This window comes from Coregonus clupeaformis, chromosome 17 (assembly GCF_020615455.1).
Source record: "Coregonus clupeaformis isolate EN_2021a chromosome 17, ASM2061545v1, whole genome shotgun sequence".
NCBI classification, from domain to species: Eukaryota; Metazoa; Chordata; class Actinopteri; order Salmoniformes; family Salmonidae; genus Coregonus; species Coregonus clupeaformis.
In genome coordinates, this window is record NC_059208.1 from 40,572,070 (window position 1) to 40,594,930 (window position 22,861).

The 22,861-nt window shown below is 44.9% G+C and overlaps 2 protein-coding genes and 1 pseudogene across 2 annotated transcripts; 2 read left to right on the forward strand and 1 right to left on the reverse strand.

The window, feature by feature from the left end:
- Window positions 1–910: 910 nt before the first annotated feature.
- On the forward strand, window positions 911–4,104 carry LOC121586393 (60S ribosomal protein L11). The gene is made up of 6 exons (XM_041903038.1): window positions 911–959; window positions 1,957–2,107; window positions 2,246–2,352; window positions 2,889–3,020; window positions 3,158–3,268; window positions 4,029–4,104. The coding sequence occupies exons 1-6, from the start codon at window positions 927–929 to the stop codon at window positions 4,056–4,058; spliced, it is 564 nt and encodes a 187-aa protein (XP_041758972.1). The 5' UTR covers window positions 911–926; the 3' UTR covers window positions 4,059–4,104.
- Window positions 4,105–4,334: 230 nt separating this feature from the next.
- LOC121585759 lies at window positions 4,335–5,253 on the forward strand (annotated as a pseudogene).
- A 1,044-nt stretch (window positions 5,254–6,297) lies between these two features.
- Window positions 6,298–21,821, reverse strand: LOC121586394 (kelch-like protein 31). Its single transcript, XM_041903039.2, has 6 exons — window positions 21,621–21,821; window positions 10,008–10,781; window positions 9,492–9,838; window positions 8,835–9,134; window positions 8,493–8,668; window positions 6,298–8,290 (listed from the first exon to the last, which is right to left on the reverse strand). The coding sequence occupies exons 2-6, from the start codon at window positions 10,447–10,449 to the stop codon at window positions 7,510–7,512; spliced, it is 2,046 nt and encodes a 681-aa protein (XP_041758973.1). The 5' UTR covers window positions 10,450–10,781; window positions 21,621–21,821; the 3' UTR covers window positions 6,298–7,509.
- Window positions 21,822–22,861: the final 1,040 nt, after the last annotated feature.

Consider the following 22,861-nt stretch of genomic DNA (forward strand, 5'->3'; position numbering starts at 1 on the left):
TCATGTATTTGCTCTTGATAAACACAATGAAACATTTCGGCCAAAAGTAACATTTCTGTATTTGTATGTAAATGATAAATCTATGCAAATTACTAATAATATACATTTTAGTCATTTAGCAGACGCTCTTATCCAGAGCGACTTACAGTTAGTGAATACATGTTTTTATTATTATTATTATTTTATTTTTTATACTGGCCCCCCGTGGGAATCAAACCCACAACCCTGGCGTTGCAAACGCCATGCTCTATCAACTGAGCTACATCCCTGCCGGCCATTCCCTCCCTTCCCGTCCATTCCCTCAATTCGAACCAGGATCTCCAGTGGCACAGTTAGCACTGCAATGCAGTGCCTTAGACCACTGCGCCACTCAGGAGCATATAGTTGTTTACTACTTCTGTCCACTACTCCAATGTATTTCATGACAAACTTTTAAATAAAATATATTATGTATCAATGAAACACTTGTCCTGCATGTATGATCTTATGTGATTTATCATATTGTGTGTGTGTGTGTGTGTGAGTTGCACTCCTTCTATAACAGAGTTGCTGGTCTGTCTGTATTAGGGTAGGCCCTTCCAAAATCTGTATGGAAGGAAAGGTGATGGCAATTTCTGAAATCAAAACTAATGTAATGACATAACTGAGATGGATGACTAACTGATGGATGTCCTAACTTGCTACATTAGAATTTTCCATTTTACATATTTTTCTTGAATAAATATTAGAGTTCTTGAATCTAAATATTCTTATATAAGCCCAAATGTAATAATGATAGATACAGTTTTGCTGTACTTTATTATTGAATTTGTGCACTTATGGAACTGTCCTTCAAATTCATGATGTTACGTAGGGCCCGTTTATTCGAACACTTCCCTATAAATAGAGTGCACCGGAAACGTTTCGTCCTCTTCTAGTGATCAAACATGGCGGTGAGTACAGCGTTTACACATAAAATGGCGAGTTTTGTCGGTTTACAGTTTAAATCCAGAATCATCAGCGTTATGTGGCCAATATCGCAGTGTTTTTATAACCAGAAATGAGTAGGTTCATGTGCAGCATTGAAATTAAGTTGTATTACGGCCAAAATATTATGGATCATTGTTTTAATTGAAACATCAGTAAGGGCTAGCGACATGGCTGTTGTAGTTGAAGTATCTCCCCGAATACATTTCTCATTACTTTGTTAGTTACCTCTAACTGGAAGGTCCGTATACGAACGGTGCGAAAATACTGTAAAAATTCAGCAAGAAATTGTGACATTTGACTCCGCAACATTGTGAATTTATAGCTTAACAAGCCAACTGTCTATTAGCATCTGGGGATCTGCACATGAATGCCCGTGTGGCAGGATTTAGTGGTTGGTTAGTCAGGAAGGTAAAGAACATCTTGTATCACGTGTTTGAATGGATTTAAGTCGGTGTGAACACGTATGGCGTTTTGGAAACAGCTTAAAGATTGCCAGTTGGGTCTATTGACAACATTGACCAGGATTTATTAGCTAACTAGTTAGCAACATGTTAACCAGCCTGCATAACAGACAGCTGATGTATCCAAACAGAAGTTACATTATTTACATTTTAGTGATTTACATTTACATTTTAGTCATTTAGCAGACGCTCTTATCCAGAGCGACTTACAGTTAGTGAATACATATTTTTTTATACTGGCCCCCCGTGGGAATCGAACCCACAACCCTGGCGTTGCAAACGCCATGCTCTATCAACTGAGCTACATCCCTGCCGGCCATTCCCTCCCCTACCTTGGACGACGCTGGGCCAATTGTGCGCCGCCCATGAGTCTCCCGGTCGCGGCCGGCTACGACAGAGCCTGGATTCGAACCAGGATCTCTAGTGGCACAGCTAGCACTGCGATGCAGTGCCTTAGACCACTGCCTACATTGTGTAAATGTTAACCTTCCAGCCTCCTAATGACAACTGTTTATTATTTCAACAGGAACAGAGCGAGAAAAAGGAGAACCCCATGCGTGAGCTTCGCATCCGCAAGCTCTGTATGAACATCTGTGTTGGGGAGAGTGGTGACAGACTGACCCGTGCTGCTAAGGTGCTTGAGCAGCTCACAGGCCAGACGCCTGTCTTCTCCAAGGGTAAGTATCCTAAGTGTTTTGATTGTTTGTGATTTTAATCTGTGGCTCGGTGTTTGATGGTTATTTACTATTTCGACAGACACATTCTATTTGACAGTGGAAAATGTGTTTTGCTTACAATGAGTCTTTCCCCTTCAGCCCGCTACACTGTGCGATCCTTCGGCATCCGCAGAAATGAAAAGATTGCTGTCCACTGTACCGTCCGTGGAGCTAAGGCTGAGGAGATCCTGGAGAAGGGACTCAAGGTGAACTTTCAATATTACACTTATTTATTACAAACACTGCATTAAATGTTTTGTGATGTGGTTTTCATGACCTTGCATATGTCTTAATCGCAATTCATTTGTCAAGGGAATGTTTCTGACACCTTTTTAGGGTGGGGCTTAGTGTAGTGGTAGCCTCTGTAAATTGGCTGCTGTTGGTAGCATTCTAGAGTTATGCATACTTTTAGGGCCTCAGGTAGCCCAGCGGTTAAAAGCGTTGGGCCAGTAAACAAAAGGTAACTGGTTTGAATCCCAGAGCCAACTAGGTGAGGTTTGTCAATGTGCCCTTGAGCAAGGCACTTAATCCCAATTTCTCCTGTAAGTTGCTCTGGTGAAGAGTGTCTGTTAAATGACTCAAATGTTTTGAGTTGTATCACTCATGTTCAACCTCAACCAATGGTGTGTTGTCAAGGGTTCAACTTTGACCTTTGTCCACATGGTTAGGAATGTGGTTAGGCATATTGCTTGAAGTGGCTATATGTTGCCTTTACTAATTGGTACAACTCATCCTTCCAAAGGTGCGTGAGTACGAGTTGCGGAAGAACAACTTCTCTGACACTGGGAACTTCGGCTTTGGCATCCAGGAACACATTGATCTAGGAATCAAGTATGACCCCAGCATCGGTATCTATGGACTGGACTTCTACGTTGTGAGTGGCTTCAAATGCTTTAGAATGCTTTTTAAATCAAGTTTGGTTTTGATTTTACGTGCCTGTTGGTATACAAAAGTATTTGCATGCCTTCTAATCTAAACCACCCTCTATTCTCACTCCTTTCATTCTGTCAGGTCTTGGGCAGACCCGGCTTCAGCATTGCTGACAAGAAGCAGAAAACCGGTCGCATCGGTTTCAGGCACCGCATCCGCAAAGAGGAGGCCATGCGCTGGTTCCAGCAGAAGGTGAGGCTCAGTTTGAGCTATGATCTGACTGATTTTGTTTCAATCGTTTCTCTAAGGGTGGGCAATGGTACCCGCAAATGGCTGGCGTGGGACTTTTTGCTTTGTGGATGTACATCAGAAAGATGAATGTGATAAGTGTCTGAAACCCAGTTTACTAGTAGGATTGAATCCTCTTTTCCTAGGAGCAGTAATGCTTGATTCTATTAAAGCTGCAATAAGTTATTTTTTGGGGTGACTTGATGAAATTCACACGTTATAGATCTGTCATTCTCATTGAAAGCAAGTCTGTGTACACAAGCTGAAAATACAATAATTTTTGGTTTGTTATGGAGAATATATTTCACAGCGGTTTAGCTTGTACAATGACACTTTACACTATACTTGCTTGTTTTGTCACGGTAACTGGAATTAGGTGAACTATTAGAATTTTAGCAGCCTGTAAATGGCGCGCTATAACTGCATAGCCTGTCAAACTAGCTTTGAGGCAGGTGTTGCCATTTGGCAGGAATGAAGGAACTGAATTCCCACTGCCTATTTGCTTGTAAGATTGCTCATACCTGCTCTAATGCTATTGGAAGGGAACGGTCAGCTGACCCTTGTTTGACATTTTTGTAGCAAGGCTTTTGGCTGAAGCTAATGTATTTAATTGAACATGTTTTATTTGGTGTGGATTTTGACAAGTCTGCCACTTATCTGCTCTTGATTTGTGAGTAGACTACTTTGCTGAGCATTGTAAGCTAATTGTGCTCTTCTTTTTCAGTATGATGGGATCATCCTCCCCGGGAAGTAAAGGAATACCATTGGCCTTGTTCATAACAATAAAATGACACAATTAACAGTTTGTTCTGTGGTTATTAAGTGATGTGTTATGCCTCCTATGCTGGCTTTATAGTTAAGTGAATCCAGATTTAGTTTAATCGTGCATAAGTGGAAAGGGTTGGCAATAGTAATGGGGCTACGGTAATGAGTATAGATTGTGTATTAAATTGGAAGAATGGAGCTTGCTGCTTTCAAGGGTAAATATTAATATGCAATGTTGGCGTTATGTGATTTGAGAGCATGCTGTATGGGTCTGTATTGCTGGGTTTTTGCCTCGGAAGCTTCCATTGCAACCCTGGACCTGTTCATGGCACAGTGCTATGCCAACGTTGACGACCTGGACAAGGGTCGCCAGATGCCCGTCCACTACGGCAGCAAAGACCTCAACTTCGTCACCATCTCCTCTCCTCTGGCCACCCAGATCCCACAGGCGGCGGGGGCAGCCTATGCAGTGAAGAGAGAGAACACCAACCGTGCTGTCATCTGTTACTTCGGAGAGGGCGACGCTCACGCCGGGTTCAACTTCTCTGCCACCCTGGAGTGCCCGCTCTTCTTCTGCCGTGACAACGGCTACGCCATCTCCACGCCGACCAACGAGCAGTCCCGCGGGGACGGCATCGCCGCCCGCGGTCCAGGCTACGGTATGATGTCTATCAGAGTGGACGGTAACGATGTGTTCGCTGTGTACAATGCTACCAAGGAAGCTCGCCGCAGGGCTGTGGCCGAAAACCAGCCCTTCCTCATTGAGGCCATGACCTACAGGATTGGTCACCACAGCACCAGCGACGACAGCTCGGCCTACCGCTCTGTAGATGAGGTGAACTACTGGGACAAGCAGGACCACCCCATCTCCTGGCTGCGCCACTACATGACGGCCCGCTCCTGGTGGTCCAAGGAGCTGGAGGAAGCAGAGCCATAAGATGGTGATGGAGGCGTTTGAGAAGGCTGAGAAGAGGCACAAGCCCCACCCTGACCTGATGTGTATGAAGAGATGACCCCTAACCTGGTCAAGCAGAAGGAGGCCATGTGGAGACACGTCCACTATCCCCTGGACGCCTACGCCAACTAAACACCACAACCACAGGGGGATACTACAAAGCAGGATCAATGAGTTAGCCAGCTAACTTTGATGAGCAACCAGAAATCACTTTATTTTCTGGTTTATTAAAAAAAGCTAAACTTGGGTATTTGTTTTTTTGTTGAATCAATTAGGTCATGCCCATTTCAAGTGTAACTATTTTTTTTTGGAAAGATATCAGAATATTTAGGCGCGCTTTGTATTCTACTGTATAGAGTTATAGTTCTGACTAGGCTATAAATCTTTGCTTTCTGTAGAGTAGTGGGAGGAAGGAGGATAATGTTAATCATTGTTTTGTTCCTGCTGTCCATCAACTGCTATGGGCCTCTGGTTTTTGTGCCTTGAATGAATGAGAGAGTCTGACCCAGTCATGTATTTGAACTATTCCAGAGCTGATTATCAAGCCCTTGATGAGGTGAATCAGTGAGCTAGTTCAGGGCTCTAACAAAATCGTAAAACATCTGCGGGTCCCAGAGGAGAGGTTTGAGTTAGAGGTTGGGCGGCAGGTAGCTTAGTTGTTAAGAGCGTTGTGCCAGTAACCGAAAGGTCGCTGGTTCTAATCCCTGAGCCGACTAGGTGAAAGATCTGTTGATGTGCCCTTGAGCAAGGCACTTAACCCTAATTGCTCCTGTAAATCGCTCTGGATAAGAGCGTCTGCTAAATGACTAAAATGTAATTTGTTAAAAGTATGGTCAAGTGGGTTGGTATATTTTGAGTAGCTGAAGCTGGTAGTTTTGGAGGTAGTCTAGTTTAACCCCCCACAGTCTTTTGTCGCTTCAGAATGCCATTTGGAGTAAAAATAGCTGTATCCCACTGCTGGACCAGGGGACTCAAAGGTGTGCACATTTGTTGTTTTTTGCCCTAGCATGAGCCCAACTGAGTCAGCTAAAGGTTTAATTGAGTTGGTGTTGTGGCAAAAACTAAAATATGCACCAGTAGGTGTCCCCAGGACCAGAATATACAAACACTGGACTAATTGGTATGAGCACAGGGGCCATTTATGGTTTCCAATGGTTTATGCCACTTAACCAGGGTTTACCATGGTTTTCTAGCAAAATATAACAATATGAACAAACATGGTTATATTTTGCTGCATAGTGTGAGGATTGAAGTTAATTGAAGTGAGACTGAATCACCATTTAGATCAGATTGGCTTTATTCAGTGAAACCCCACGGTTACAGAGCATCTGGCACCTCTGGACACACAAACACAACACACTCCCCCGTGCCAGCCTCATCTCACATCTTGGTAAGAGCAAAATACAGGGATTTCTCCAATCAAATAAGCCAAATTAGCCTCATTAACATCAAATTGTTATGGTTGAGTCCTCAGACCTTTTAGAGTCAGACTCAACCCCTAGGTCTGCCTTGGCAGGTAGGTCCTCCCATCTTTAGGAGTTTCACTGACTCCATACCCTGGTAGCTTGTCATTGTATCACCTGGATGGAGATGGTTGAGGAGGACACTGATCGAAGACACGCGTGAGCAGGAGCTGAAACCCGTGGCCTAACTACAAAACATGACCTGAGCCAAATCTCTAAAAAAGCCACCCATTTTAATTTCCAAATCAGACTACTCAAGTCTGCTGAAAATTACAAAAAATGTCTGCTTTTTGGTTGTCTTTGGTAGGTGGAGTTCTGAGGCCTGTGAATGTCAGGGCCATGTTCTTGCTCACACATTCTCTACAATGTCATCCACTGACAAAAACAAGTAATGTTATTTTGACCTATAAAGTTGTTTCCACCAGTCATTGTAACTCTATTATATTACATTTCACTTAAAAAACATGTTTAAATACTGTTCATGTAACTGGTTTCTTTTGAGCTAAACTACTTAAGACAAATATTTTACACTACAAGTATTTGTATAAATGGATATATTAGCTGATTTATTTTATTTAATGGGAAGTATTAAAGTTTTGCTGAAAATTGTATTGCAATAGTTGTCAAAAGCTTGTATGGCTCCATTTCTAACACCCAAACACACACCATTCACTCTAGTATGTACATTTGCACGCACATACACACATACACAAACACATTTCCGTAATCATATCACAGTTCTCACTTGTTCCACCTTGCTAACTAACTGCAATACATATTTTACACATACTGCAAATGGATTGTCATTTTCACATTCATCAACCACAGGTGTCATTCTATACAACTTCCTAATGTACGTCTAATGTTATCATTAAAGAAGTGAATAGTTATCCCTTCCATCTTTCCTGTTCATCTTTACTGCTCTGCTTCTCTATCTACCTCTCCTCAATTTCTTGCTCTCTGTCACTCCTCCCTTCCATCATCCTGCCTTCTCTCTCTTCACCTCTCTTTTTCTAAATCTCTCAGGCAGTGATGGGCTGTGGGACCACATGGCTCTTTCTCTGTGGCTGCTCCTCCTTGGTTGCTGGGGTATTGCGGTGCTGTTGCCTGCGGGGGGCGTGGCGGGGTGGGAGGGTCAGGGCGCAGCAGGATACACCCACAGTGGCCTCGGGCAGATCCTCCTCCATGGACCAGCTGTCGGTTGCCGGGGTGTACTTCTGCACGGCCGCCTTGTAGCGCTTCTCGGCCTCGTTCCAGCCACCCAGCAGGTACAGCTGTTCCCCGAGGGGTGACAGGCCTGCTGTGCTCACGCCCAGGGGCAGGGGGGAGGCCTGGCTCCACTCACCGTTCTCTGGGGAGAACACCTCCATGGACAGGACGTCCACACGGTCTCCGCTGGGGCCCAGCTGGCTACCACCCACCACGTATACCTTCCCTCCCAGGGTGGAGGAGCAGTGCCATCCTCGGGGGGTCTCCAGGCTGGCCTTCTCACTCCACGTGTCCGTCTCAATGTTGTAGCATGCCACGGAGCGCGAGTAGGCGCAGTTGATGTAGCCGCCGGTCACCAGGATGTCTCCAGAGGGCAGCACGGCACTGGTGTGGCAGCAACGTGGCACCTCCATGGGCGTCTTGAGCTGCCAGGTGTTGGAGGAGGGCAGGTAGCTCTCGGTGGTGGCCAGCAGGCCCTCCACGTTGCGGCCACCGATGGCGTACAGGCGCCCTCCAGTGGCCACCAGGCTGAAGTGGGTGCGGCGCTGGCGCATGCTAGCCAGATGCAGCCAGGTGTTGAAGCGAGGGTCGTACCTGAGGAGCAAGAGATGGACAGTGATGAGTCAGAATATTAATTTGTCTAAAGTGAAAATAAATCTACCCATAATCAAGGAACAGTCAAGTATGCTTTACTGCCTTATTATATTTACAGTATGATACATGTGTATGGACCTGGTTAGTGACTTTTCTCATGTGTGGGTGTTTGGTCATGCATATACAGTGGATATCCATGTACCTGCTGAGGGTGCTGACAGCGTGCTTGGCCTGGTTGCGTGCATCGTTCTGGTCCTCTCCTCCGGCCACGTACAGGAAGCCATCCATCACAGCCACACACTGGTTGAAGCTCTTAGCGGGCAGCTGGGACAGGTGGCGCCAGGTGGCCACACCCTCACGTGGGTCTCTCCACAGCACCTGGAAGGGAACCAACGTCAACAACTTAGCACTTCCCATTTTGGATAATACTGTTGAATCATGGTGATTGGTGAAACAGAAGGCTTCTAAAATGTTAGTTTACTTCTTCATCATGCCTTTGACCTCTGCCTAAAGTTTAGCCCCCCACCAGATCCCCAACACTCACCACTCTGCTCAGTGCCCGCTCGGTGATGGAGGGACGCCCCCCAACAGTCAGCAGGGTGGCCTGTCCGCCACGCACCTGCGTGCGGCGAGACTGCAGCGTGTTCTGCTGGTAGGGCAGCAGGTGGTAGTTCATGGCGTCCACCAGCAGGCGGTGGCAGTGAGGGTCCATCATCATCCTTGCCACGGGCTGGATCTCGCTGACCAACTCGCTGGCAGGGATGGTCTCGAAGCGCACATGGGACAGCAGCTCGGCGGCGTGCACCTGACGCTTGGGGTCGAAGTCCAGCCACTTCATGGCCAACTGTGGTTGAATGAAACCAGAGCTATACTTAGAATCCTGTTCTGTTTATAAATACCGCTCCCTCTCTGCCTCCTTGCTATGTCTCTCATCCCTACTGGTATTGTGTATTTATAACTATACATACAGTGAGTTATACTGACTGAGTATTTCTAATCAAAGTAGGATGTCACATAGTCTGGCAAGTGTCTGTGTACTAATGTCATGTGGCTATATCATGACTTTAACAGCTGGTCTGAGGCTGGATTTAGGTTTAGCTCAAAATGGCTACGGTTGGGGGTAGGGAATGAGGAGACCTGATCCTAGGTCAGTTATTACAGGCAGAAAAAGTAGGGTAAAAGCATGGTGAGCGGAGCTGACCTGGAAGGCGGTGACTTCAGATGGAAGCAGCAGGCTGTCCTCCTGGAGGAAGGCTGTGATCTGTTCCAGGGTCAGCTGGTTGAACAGGGGCGTCTCGGTGAACGCAACAAAGTTCTCCAGCACAAAGCGGCGGGCAGCATCGCGTACAGGAATCAAGCCGTAGGCGGCGCCGATGTTCCACACGTACACGCACGTCTGCACATTCATCTCGGCCAGCAGGAAGTCCATGCACATCTGGAGCAGCTGGGGGATCTGGAGGGTGGCAGCAGCTGACACAGTACAGCCGATGGTGTACAGAGACATGTGGACGCGGCCCAGGTAGGCAAATGTGATCACGTTGGCCAGGCCTGGGAATAGGGGGACAACATCATAGCTTTATTCATGTGTTTCTGTCTATTAATGCAGACTTTAAGAAATATTTGGACTGAACACAGTCCTGAAGTTCCCAAACAAGACTCTTGCTGCTGCCTCTAATAGATATCAGCTATATGTTAGGCGGGTTAGTTTGAAACCTACCAAGGGGGGAGAGTGAGGGCAGCTCTAGACGCTTCATTCCGGAGTCCTTGGCCAGGATCTCCCTGAAGTACTGGCTGACGGACGAAATGACCAGCTTGTGCACGTCGAAAGCCTTGGTCTTACAGGCCAGCTCCAGGTCGGTGAGGAAGCGCTCCTGGCGCATGCGGCTCAGCTCCTCCAGCAGGGCATTGCCGTGGAGGGGGCGGGTCACCTCACAGCCCAGGCCCAGGCCCTTCTCTCCGGGCTTGATGACGGGAGGGGGCAGGGGGAGGTTGAGATGATTAAGCTGCACGATGTCCAGTGCGGCCATTTCCTCGATCTTCTTCACGCCCTCCACCACCACCACTCCTCCTGCCATCTGAGTGGTGACAGTGGTCTCCTGGGCGACGACTGGCTCCATGGTAATCTTCTTTGTACGATTGGCCTTCTTCTTGGGGGCCATGGTGACGGTTACTTTGACAGTATGGTTTTAAAGGTTTTGGTTCTTGAGTGGTGACTGAAACACTGAGGGATGAGGACTCTTACTCACTTGCTGATGGGCCAACTAATCAACAAACTGACAAAACGGACTCTTTACTGACTGTGATAAGGTGGACTTTCTTTACTGACAAACACAACCACTGAAACACTGAAGGACAGACAGACTAGACTGGCTGGTGGGTTAACTATGTATTCTCTACTGCTGACAGAAGGGGTACGACGTGGACAGATTGACAGACACGGTGTGTAAGGGGGAGGTGGGTTGGTTGGTTTCAGTGCGACAGCACACAGGACCTGAAAAAAAAAATAGAAAAAGCACTAAGTATCACAACATCAGAGAGAAAGACCATGGCAACACAGTAACAACATACTGTATACTCTTTATGTTTCTCTTGGTCACAGACCGAGTCTAAAAAAGAGGGGTGTGTGATTGACAGGTGTGGGTGTTTGTGGGGGCTTCCGGCTTCCAGAAATGCAGTGTCAGGTTTATGGTTTATAGCAGCCCGATGTGATTGTATTCATACTCACACACAGAGTCCCAGTGTATTTCAGTAGCAGAACAACTGGGAATCGTATTCATGTTTTAAATGGCCCTATAGGGGGGATTTTCTTAAGGTTACTTTAGTCATTCTATGTAGGGCTCTGCTTAAATTAACAAACCACTCTTAGAATTGTAGAATGTTGTACTACTAAGCATATGTACTACTAATGTATATTCCCTTTGTTTCCTCTTACTGTTTTAGTAGTTTTGAATGTGAAATTCTGTATAAAAGTTGGTTATACATGCTGTTTATACAGGTTGCTTACAAAAAGTGTAAACTCAATTTCAAAGTGTCTCACTCATTACAGCAAGTTAAGCAACACATACTTGGAAAAATAACATATCTCACTAGCTCAAAACATCCAAATCAAATGTATTTATAAAGCCCTTTTTACATCAGCAGTACACTCGATCCCTCCGATGTCAACAACTACAGACCAGTATCCCTTCTTTCTTTTCTCTACAAACTCTTGAGCGTGCCGTCTCTAGCCAACTCTCCTGCTATCTCTCTCAGAATGACCTTCTTGATCCAAACCAGTCAGGTTTCAAGACTGGTCATTCAACTGAGACTGCTCTTCTCTGTGTCACGGAGGCTCTCCGCACTGCTAAAGCTAACTCTCTCTCCTCTGCTCTTATCCTTCTAGACCTATCCGCTGCCTTTGATACTGTGAACCATCAGATCCTCCTCTCCGAGTTGGGCATCTCCGGCGCTGCTCACTCTTGGATTGCGTCCTACCTGACAGGTCGCTCCTACCAGGTGGCGTGGCGAGAATCTGTCTCCGCACCATGTGCTCTCACCACTGGTGTCCCCCAGGGCTCAGTTCTAGGCCCTCTCCTATTCTCTCTATACACCAAGTCACTTGGCTCTGTCATATCCTCACATGGTCTCTCCTATCATTACTACGCAGACGACACACAATTAATTTTCTCCTTTCCCCCTTCTGATAACCAGGTGGTGAATCGCATCTCTGCATATCTGGCAGACATCGGATCACCACCTCAAGCTGAATCTCGGCAAGACGGAGCTGCTCTTCCTCCCGGGGAAGGACTGCCCGCTCCATGATCTCGCCATCACGGTTGACAACTCCATTGTGTCCTCCTCCCAGAGTGCAAAGAACCTTGGCGTGACCCTGGACAACACCCTGTCGTTCTCCGCTAACATCAAAGCGGTGACCCGATCCTGCAGGTTCATGCTCTACAACATTCGCAGAGTACGACCCTACCTTACACAGAAAGCAGCACAGGTCCTAATCCAGGCACTTGTCATCTCCCGTCTGGATTACTGCAACTCGCTGTTGGCTGGGCTCCCTGCCTGTGCCATTAAACCCCTACAACTTATCCAGAACGCTGCAGCCCGTCTGGTGTTCGACCTTCCCAAGTTCTCTCATGTCACCCCGCTCCTCCGCACACTCCACTGGCTTCCAGTTGAGGCTCGCATCTACTACAAGACCATGGTGCTTGCCTACGGAGCTGTGAGGGGAACGCCACCTCCTTACCTTCAGGCTCTGATCAGACCCTACACCCAAACGAGGGCACTGCGTTCATCCACCTCTGGCCTGCTAGCTCCCCTACCTCTACGGAAGCACAGTTCCCGCTCAGCCCAGTCAAAGCTATTTGCTGCTCTGGCACCCCAATGGTGGAACAAGCTCCCCCATGACGCCAGGACAGCGGAGTCACTGACCACCTTCCGGAGACACTTGAAACCCTACCTCTTTAAGGAATACCTGGAATAGTATAAAGTAATCCTTCTACCCCCCTCCCCCTCCCCCACCCCCCCATTAAAAAAAAGTTGAATGCACCAATTTGTAAGTCGCTCTGGATAAGAGCGTCTGCTAAATGATGTAAATGTAAATGTAAACCCAGCCTGAAACCCCAAACAGCAAGCAATGCAGATATAGAAGCACGGTGGCTAGGAAAAAGCTCCCTTGAAAGGCAGAAACATAGGAAGAAACCTAGAGAGGAACCAGGCTCTGAGGGGTGGCCAGTCCTCTTCTGGCTGGGCCGGGTGGAGATTATGGCACATTCACAGACACACAAGCGTGCTCATGTCACCTAAAAACACACTAAGGGCAAAGCAAGCATGGCAGTGCCCCTGCTGCTTCGATTACTACCCAGTATACCCCCTCTCTTGTTCCTCATCATACCCTCCCAGTAATTTGAATCACTAAATCAAAAGTACCTTCATTTAGCACTTATCACTTTGTAAACAAACACAGAAGGACAAGCTGTGGCTGTAGCCTTCATAGATATAAAACTCTGATCTCTATGGTGGCCTTGCCTCCCTGATACAGGATACAGTCTGGGGCCAGTTGCCATGGACACCGAGCAATCCATCCCATTCCCTATGACAACAGGACAGGCAGGGACAAATACAATCACTTTAGTGACTGTAACAGATCCTTTGTATTCAGTGGCACAAGGGTACATTATAATCAACATTAAAGGACCAAAACCTGGAAAACGCTGCTGCCTCTCTGTTATTTTTTTACTCTTATTATCTATCATGATGCCTAGTGACTTTACACTGCCTTCATGTACATATCTACTTCAAATACCTCGTACCTCTGCACATTGATCTGGTACTGGTACTCCCTGTATATACCTTAATTCTTATGTATTTTATTATTCGTGTTGTTATTATAATTGTTTTAAACTCTGCATCGTTGGGAAAGGGCTCGTAAGTAAGTATTTCACAGTAAAGTCTACACCTTTTGTATTCGGCGCATGTGACAAATAAAATTGGATTTCATTTGATTTGTTGTGATGGAATTGACCCCTGAGTGTTCTACTCTGGGCAAAGAGTCTCATTGTTGTGTTAGCACAGACTGGAATATGTTCCGGGACTCATCCGATGGCATTGAGGAGTATACCACATCAGTCACCAGCTTCATCAATAAGTGCATCGATGATGTTGTCCCCACAGTGACCATACGTACATACCCCAACCAGAAGCCATGGATTACAGGCAACATCCACACTGAGCTAAAGGGTAGAGCTGCCACTTTCAAGGTGCAGGACTCTAACCTGGATGCTTATAAGAAATCCCGCAACCATAGTCCCTGTGCCCAAGAACACCAAGGTAACCTGCCTAAATGACTACCGACCCGTAGCACTCACATCTGTAGCCATGAAGTGCTTTGAAAGGCTGGTCATGGCTCACATCAACACCATCATCCCAGAAACCCTAGACCTGTACTCCCTGTTCACCCATGACTGCGTGGCCAAGCACGACTCCAACACCATCATTAAGTTTGCCGACGACACAACGGTGGTAGGCCTGATCACCGACAGCCTATAGGGAGGAGGTCAGAGACCTGGCAGTGTGGTGCCAGGATAACAACCTCTCCCTCAATGTGATCAAGACAAAGGAGATGATCGTGGACTACAAGAAAAGGAGGGCCGAACACGCCTCCATTCTCATCGACGGGGCTGTAGTGGAGCAGGTTGAGAGCTTCAAGTTCCTTGGTGTCCACATCACCAACAAACTATCATGGTCCAAACACACCAAGACAATCGTGAAGAGGGCACGACAACGCCTATTCCCCCTCAGGAGACTGAAAAAATTTGGCATGGGTCCTCAGATCCTCAAAAAGTTATACAGCTGCACCATCGAGAGCATCCTGACTGGTTGCATCACCGCCTGGTATGGCAACTGCTCGGCCTCCGACCGCAAGGCGTTACAGAGGGTAGTGCGTACGGCCCAGTACATCACTGGGGCCAAGCTTCCTGCCATCCAGGACCTCTCTACTAGGCGGTGTCAGAGGAAGGCCCTACAAATTGCCAAAGACTCCAGCCACCCTAGTCATAGACTGTTCTCTCTGCTACCGCACGGTAACCGGTACCGGAGCGCCAAGTCCAGGTCCAAAAGACTTCTTAACAGCTTCTACCCCCAAGCCATAAGACTGCTGAACAGCTAATCAAATGGCTACCCTTTTTTTACGCTCCTGCTACTCGCTGTTTATTATCTATGCATAGTCACTTTACCCCTACCTACATGTACATATTACCTCAATTACCTCGACTAACCTGTACCCCCGCACATTGACACGGTACCGGGACCCCCTTTATATAGCCTCGTTATTGTTATTTTATTGTTGCTCTTTTATTTTTACTTTAGTTTATTTAGTAAATATTTTTCTTAACTCTTATTTTTCTTAACTGTGTTGTTGGTTAAGGGCTTGTAAGTAAGCATTTCACTGTAAGGTTTACTTACACCTGTTGTATTCGGGGCATGTGACAAATACAATTTGATTTGATTTCGCTTCATGCCTCTGTTATTTTTGTATTAATCTGCAGAGAAATATCATAAAGTATGTAAAAATCATGTTGAATTTCTGTTTCTATTTGTACATGTTTGTGTGAAAGGACATTTGCGCTCTCTAAAAAACCAAATCAGATAGGCTAAATGGAGATTCTTCACTCTATGCTGCTGATGTTCTCAATAAACAGAATACCTTTCCATGGCCAGAGCCAGAGTATAACAGTATGTCAGAGTGCAGATGCTTTCCACCACGTGTGTTATGAAAAGACATACATGGGGATCCTGGCAGAAATTGTCCCTCAGCCAACACTATTTATGTCCAGACTGTTGTTTACAGATCACCCGCAATGGATATATGGGTCACCAATCCTCCTTGACCTATCAAAATGGTGTACATCTCCTCAATGTACTATGATATATGAAGTACCAGTTTTAAGAGATAGGCCTAGGTATTTTGATGATGTCTGATGTTGTGCTATTGTTGTGTCTATATGCTGGGCGCCCAGTATAGGGGATGACACAGCAGCTGTGACTCCCACCAACCTTGGTTCCAGATATTTGTGAGGGTTAATGTGCTATGTGAAGGTTATTTTCATTTGATGTAATCACATCATATTGTTAGCTACATTGGTAGAATTTTGCTGAACATTCTAAGGCCTTTGCAAATGGCTTCCTTTGGTGGTCAGGTTCTTGCCCACCAGCAGAGAAGATCTAAGAAAGTGGTCTCAGAGATATCAGGTACATTATTAAGCAGCCTAAACTTGTGTTGTTGACGTTTCAAGGCAGATGCATATCGTCACTTATCATCTCTTTCCCCCATCATTCCAATAGTTCTCATCTCTGGACCAGCTATAGGTCAGTAATGGTAGGCTATAATTTCGGCACCCAGAACAAATCTTGCGTAAGGGGTGGCCTTTCGCCTCTGGCCATCTACTCGATTTTGTCAAATATGTTACAAGATACTAGTAGTAGTGGTACAGTACATCACTGGTGACTGCTGTTTCATCTTTTTTGGGGGGTGTTGCGACAGACAGTTCTAATTCCTAATTCTATGTTGCGACATCCTACTAGGTGGCACCTCACATCCTCCCTTTGGCCTGTAACTAACTCTAACAGTGTCAGCTCTCTCTCACATGACACCAACAACAGCTGCTGTCCTGTCTCCCTCTCCATATGTGGGGAGCACAGCCCAGTCACAAGCATCTTCCACTGGACTGACCAGGGCTATTTTAAAACACAAAGTTCAGAGATAGAGAGAGTAGGAAGGGAGGGAGGCAGAGCATCAAATACAGTATGCATGTGAATCTTTGTAAAAAATTATACAAGCTAGTTGAGGTCTGAGGCAGAGCTTATTGTTGGAGGATGTGGTGTAGGCTACTTCTCAAATGTGTATTGGAGTGTGCAGAGCCGGCCCTAGCCACTAAGCGACTGCTTAGGGCACAGCGAGTCTTACTGTTGAGAGTTAGAATAGTAGAACACACAAGGTGCGATGTATAAATTTGGTTGTGCATCAGCAGTTTTTCTCTTGTTATGTCAGTCACTGACAGTCACTCAATTTGCCCATGTCAGCCAAAATGGTTTAGATTGGTAAATTAGTTTAGCCAGCTGTCTGAATTTGTAGTAATCCTTGTCGAATTACTGACCAGGCACGTTCTGATTGTATTATGATTGTGACGTCATGTTGTAAAATTTCTCACAGCGTGAATATGATCCCAGTTCAATAATAAATTGCACGCGCGTCTCTTTGTGTGGATGGTTGAGCTCGTGCGGATGTCTCTCTCACCCTCGAAAAACTGTTTTGTGGGCCCGTGCATTTGCTACATCTGCTTTGCCTCGCTCGTCAAAGTGCTGAGGGTTGATGTGAGGAGATTTTTTGCAAAGACTTGGCTATACTTTTTTAATTGATAGTGCATATATTTGTTCAAGACGGCTATCTCAAAACAGTACTTGGGAACATCTGCTGAAGGAAACTATCTACTAGGTAAGTGCTAACTTTCTATCTTTCTCAGTCACACGTAATCACAAACTAACGTTACTTCTCCTTTGCTAGCTAGCCAATGCAATCCATATTGCGGGAATTCAGCGTTACAGCGTAACACAATCACACCAAGCAGCTGAAATGACAGCAAATTGTGCATTTTCATTAGTTTTTCCTTAGTTTCTATTGCCAATTATTTGGATATACTATTATAATAATGATCCTGATAAATGAATTTGCCTGGATCAGAGAAGCTGTCTGTCTCGTCACGTTCATATGCATGGCACCGTGGAGATGACATACAAAAAATGGCAACATGTTGCATAGGTCGGATAGGCACACAGCGAGTCTTATATTAACCCTTGCTGTACCAAACCAAATGCTAGGCTAGTAGCATGGGGAATAAATATTGTCTAGATGCCTTTTTCCAGGGGAGATTAAGTTTATAAATTGACTGGCTGGGCTGTGGGACAGTGGATGGGTATTGATGAATCTAACCCGTGGAATATGGGGATTGTGGCGCTTTAACTCCCTGCTATCAACCAATCAGCATCCAGGATCTAAACAACCCGTTTTTATAACTGTGCTATTACAGTTATTATAAATTAAGATGAAAGAGTGTTTTCCTTTGTTATATCTAATGTACTGTTTTCACATTCTATAAGGTTGAGGAGTGCAGAGTGTCAACTCTACTATAACAAGAAAACGCGGGACCCTGTGATGCATCCTATCGAAGTTAGACAGGCATGGTCTATTCTGGGCCTCTATCTCATAGGCCCTTTGAGAAGGGAACCGCGGCTGGTAACCAATATGCCCTAACCATGACTGACCTCTTCAGCAAATGGGTAACTGCTGAACCCTTGGAGGGCAAATCGGGAACAGAGATAGCTTCAATAATCACCAACAAACGTATTGATTTTGGACTTGTGGACAACATCATCACTGACCGGGGAGGTGAGTTTGCAAACGATGTACAGTACCAGTCAAAAGTTTGGACACACCTACTCATTCAAGGGTTTTTCTTTTTTTTAAACTATTTTCTACATTGTAGAATAATAGTGAAGACATCAAAACTATGAAATAACACATATGGAACCATGGAGTAACCAAAAAAGTGTTAAACAAATCAAAATAGATTTTATATTTGAGATTCTTCAAAAACCACGCTTTGCCTTGATGACTGCTTTGCACAACTCTTGGCATTCTCTCAACCAGCTTCACCTGGAATACTTTTCCAACAGTCTTGAAGGAGTTCCCACATATCCTGAGCACTTGTTGGCTGCTTTTCCTTCACTCTGCCGTCCGACTCATCCCAAACCATCTCAATTGGGTTGAGGTCGGAGGATTGTGGAGGCCAGGTCATCTGATGCAGCACTCCATCACTCTCCTTCTTGGTAAAATAGCCCGTACACAGCCTGGAGGTGTGTTGGGTCATTGTCCTGTTGAAAAACAAATGATAGTCCCACTAAGCCCAAACCAGATGGGATGGCATATCGCTGCAGAATGCTGTGGTAGCCATGCTGGTTAAGTGTGCCTTGAATTCTAAATAAATCACAGACAGTGTCACCAGCAAAGCACCCCCACACCATCACACCTCCTCCTCCATGCTTTACGGTGGGAACTACACATGCGGAGATCATCCGTTCACCCACACCGCGTCTCACAAAGACACAGCGGTTTGAACCAAAGATCTCCAATTTGGACTCCAGACCAAAGGACACATTTCCACCGGTCTAATGTCCATTGCTCGTGTTTCTTGGCCCATGCAGGTCTCTTCTTCTTATTGGTGTCCTTTAGTAGTGGTTTATTTGCAGCAATTTGACCATGAAGGCCTGATTCACGCAGTCTCCTCTATGTTGAGATGTGTCTGTGACTTGAACTCGGTGAAGCATTTATTTGGGCTGCAATTTCTGAGGCTGGTATCTCTAATGAACTCATCCTCTGCAGCAGAGGTAACTCTGGGTCTTCCATTCCTGTGGCGGTCCTCATGAGGGCCAGTTTCATCATAGCGCGTGATAGTTTTTGTGACTGCACTTGAAGAAACGTTCAAAGTTCTTGACATTTTCCGTATTGACTGACATTCATGTCTTAAAGTAATGATGGACTGTCGTTTCTCTTTGCTTATTTGAGCTGTTCTTGCCATAATATGGACTTGGTCTTTTACCAAATATGGCTATCTTCTGTATACCTCCCCTACCTTGTCACAACACAACTGATTGGCTGAAATGCATTAAGAACAAAATAAATTCCACAAATTAACTTTTAAGAAGGCACACCTGTTAATTGAAATGCATTCCAGGTGACTACCTCATGAAGCTGGTTGAGAGAATGCCAAGAGTGTGCAAAGCTGTCAAGGCAAAGGGTGGCTACTTTGAATAATCTAAAATACAAAATATATTTTGATTTGTTTAACACTTTTTTGGTTACTACATGATTCTATTTGTGTTATTTCATAGTCTTGATGTCTTCACTATTATTCTATAATGTAAAAATAAAGAAAAACCCTTGAATGAGTAGGTGTGTCCAAACTTATGACTTATGTAGTCTTGCTGTCACTGAGGTCAAATATTGGTCATGAAAAGTCTAACACTTTCTAATCATAACCATGCAAGTACTATGGTTGTCACCTTTTCTTTTTCAGCTCAACAGATCCAAATATTTAGACAGAAGGTTTGCCCAGCTAGAAGCAGAAACGGAGCTAGTTGCAGAAATGGAGTCCAAGAATGTGATTATACAAATGTATTAGAAGTGTAGTAATTAATGTAATCTCTAACGCAAACATCTCCCCTCGTACACCATGTATTAACAGTTTACTTTTCTCTCAATAGGTGTAAATACTTCCCATACAGTTGAAGTCAGAAGTTTACATACACCTCATATCTACTCATTTGATTTGCTTTTTAAAGTGTCAAATGCTGAGACGTAACTTGTTTATGCAGGTTTTACATCTAATGCTTTTGGTCTGATATCTGCCAGGAGGGAGGATGATAGTTTTATTTTGGATAGCCTGTAATGTCTCTTCCCCTTATACCCTGAAATATAATCTGTTACCTGTCATTTTCTGTTATCAACCTACGAATTAAGCATATGGCCATACATGACATCAAGGACTTGTTTTCTCCTTGGCAATATTCTGGCAACAAACTTGGAAGACACACTCGAGTCTTCAGTTCCACATTACGACAGTGGAGCTCACTCAAGTGACAAATGACAGCAAAAACAGATGCTTTTGGAGAAATTGCAGTACCATTGGTTAGTTATATAAATCTTTGGTAGTGTTGATAGTTGATTTGGCTTTACCACGAATTATAATTGCATTTCTCTCTGCCCCATGGCAAAACTAAATACAATTGTATGAAATTAGTTATAAAATAGATAAATCTTCTCTCCACCTCATGGGAAAATGTGTAGAATAGCAGCAAACGTGCTTTAAAACTGCAAAATGTTCTCTACGCTCCATGGCAAAATGTGTAGAATTGCAGGAAATTAACTCTAAAGCGTAGGGCTAAAGACTAGTGTGCCAAAACCTACATACTGAACATATGTCTTTGTTGAGGATGATGAGGGTCAGAATTGGAAGGAAAGAAGGATAATAATACTACCAGATTAAATGGTTTAGGTTAGGAACAGAGAACAGTTTATGACGTTAAGGCAAAAGGAGGAAAGAAATTAAAAGGGGGCATGAACATCAGAAAAATAGCAGAGATGGAATAAAAGTTGGCGGGAATGATATTGGAACACGGCCGACGTAGCTGTGTAGGTGACACCATGACAAAACAAACACAAAGCCAGGAAGAATGATAATTAGTACTAACACTAACACTTTTAGATGCAAAATCTCAAAGCGCAAAACTCACTGTACACTGGCATGCAGGAGCTCTGTGCAGTACACTGCCATCATGCGTCTGACTCCCACCTACCCAGTGTCAGAATTCCTTTGCCTATCTCCAGAGATTATTTCTAGATGTTGAGGCTAGAGCTGGAATGAGTTACCCCCCCCCCCTCGCATTTAATGTGTTTGAGCTGTGAGTGTGTGTGAAAGAAAATGCAACTTCAGATTCTACATAGTGCCAAGTTGAGGCTAAAATGAATGTGTTTGAAAAGGTACTTATTTGGGTATTTCTTTCATGACAATGTCTGCACACTTTGTATTTTGTGTTATTGTCGATAGTTAAGTTGTACAGTTCTGGTGAAATACAAGAGCGCAGCAGTTCGACTTCTAATGTCAGCATATTGCATATTATATATAAATGCTTTATGATTAGGCAATAGGCTGTCTCATAAAGTTGGATAAATTATGACTCAAATTAGACATGCAAATCATTTTATGAAAAATACAGTCAAAATGCTTACCTCTCTCTCCACTCACTTTCCACTCACTCTTCTTCCTTATCTTTCCTCGTTACTCTCTTGGCTTTCTTTCGCTTTGTTGATTTTCGCTCACAGGTTACTCTCTCTTCCTCTTTCCTCTGTCCCTCCGTCCTCTGTCTGTTTGTCAGTGCACTGTGGTTCAGTGTTTGAGTGAGTCAAGGTCCAAGCAAGTCTATGAAATGAGACACCCTCCCTCCCTATTTACCAGCTCCCACCACCTACAACTCCAAATACAGGCACCCCCTCCCTCCCCACCAAAAATACTCCATATGTGGCCAGCCCTCTGCTATCCCACCCCCTTCAGTCACTCGGCTGGGCAGACAGGAGAGGGGCTATTTGCTCTCTGTATGCCAATATGCTGTGCTCAAGTTTCTGTGTTTGAATGGTTGTCTCACAGTCTCTCTCTCTCTGTGTTGTGTGTGTGTGTGTGTATGTGTGTATGTGTGTATGTGTGTGTGTGTGTGTGTGTCTGCCTGTCTGCCTGTCTGCCTGTCTGCGTGTCTGCGTGTCTGCGTGTCTGCCTGTCTGCCTGTCTGCCTGTCTGCGTGTCTGCGTGTCTGCCTGTCTGCCTGTCTGCCTGTCTGCCTGTCTGCGTGTCTGCGTGTCTGCGTGTCTGCCTGTCTGCCTGTCTGCCTGTCTGCCTGTCTGCCTGTCTGCCTGTCTGCGTGTCTGCGTGTCTGCCTGTCTGCCTGTCTGCCTGTCTGCCTGTCTGCGTGTCTGCGTGTCTGTGTGTGAGGAAGAGGCTCTGGTGCTAAACTTGGAGTTGTGTTATGTTGACACTCCGAACATTGTAGAGATTCTATCAACAAGAAAGGTCACATGCACTATGACACTGACAACAATATAATTTGATTGATTATGAACACATTAACATATACATTCCAGTATTGTAAGGGTAATAACCAATGATGGTAAAAGTGTGTTTTTATAAAAACTGTAAGATGTAACATTTCTATAGGGCCATATCAGTACATTATCACCAATATCATTATGATGGCACAAATAATATTAAAGGCCCAGTGCAGTAAAAATGTGATTTTCCTGTGCTTATTATATATTTCCACACTATGAGGTTGGAAAAATACAGTTTCATTGTGAAAATTATGATAATGCCCTTTTAGTGTAAGAGCTATTTGAAAAGACTATGCTGTAAATTAGTTAATAGACCTATAAGAAAGAGTTAGACCAATAACAGCTAGTTATAATTTTTCCCCTCCCCACTC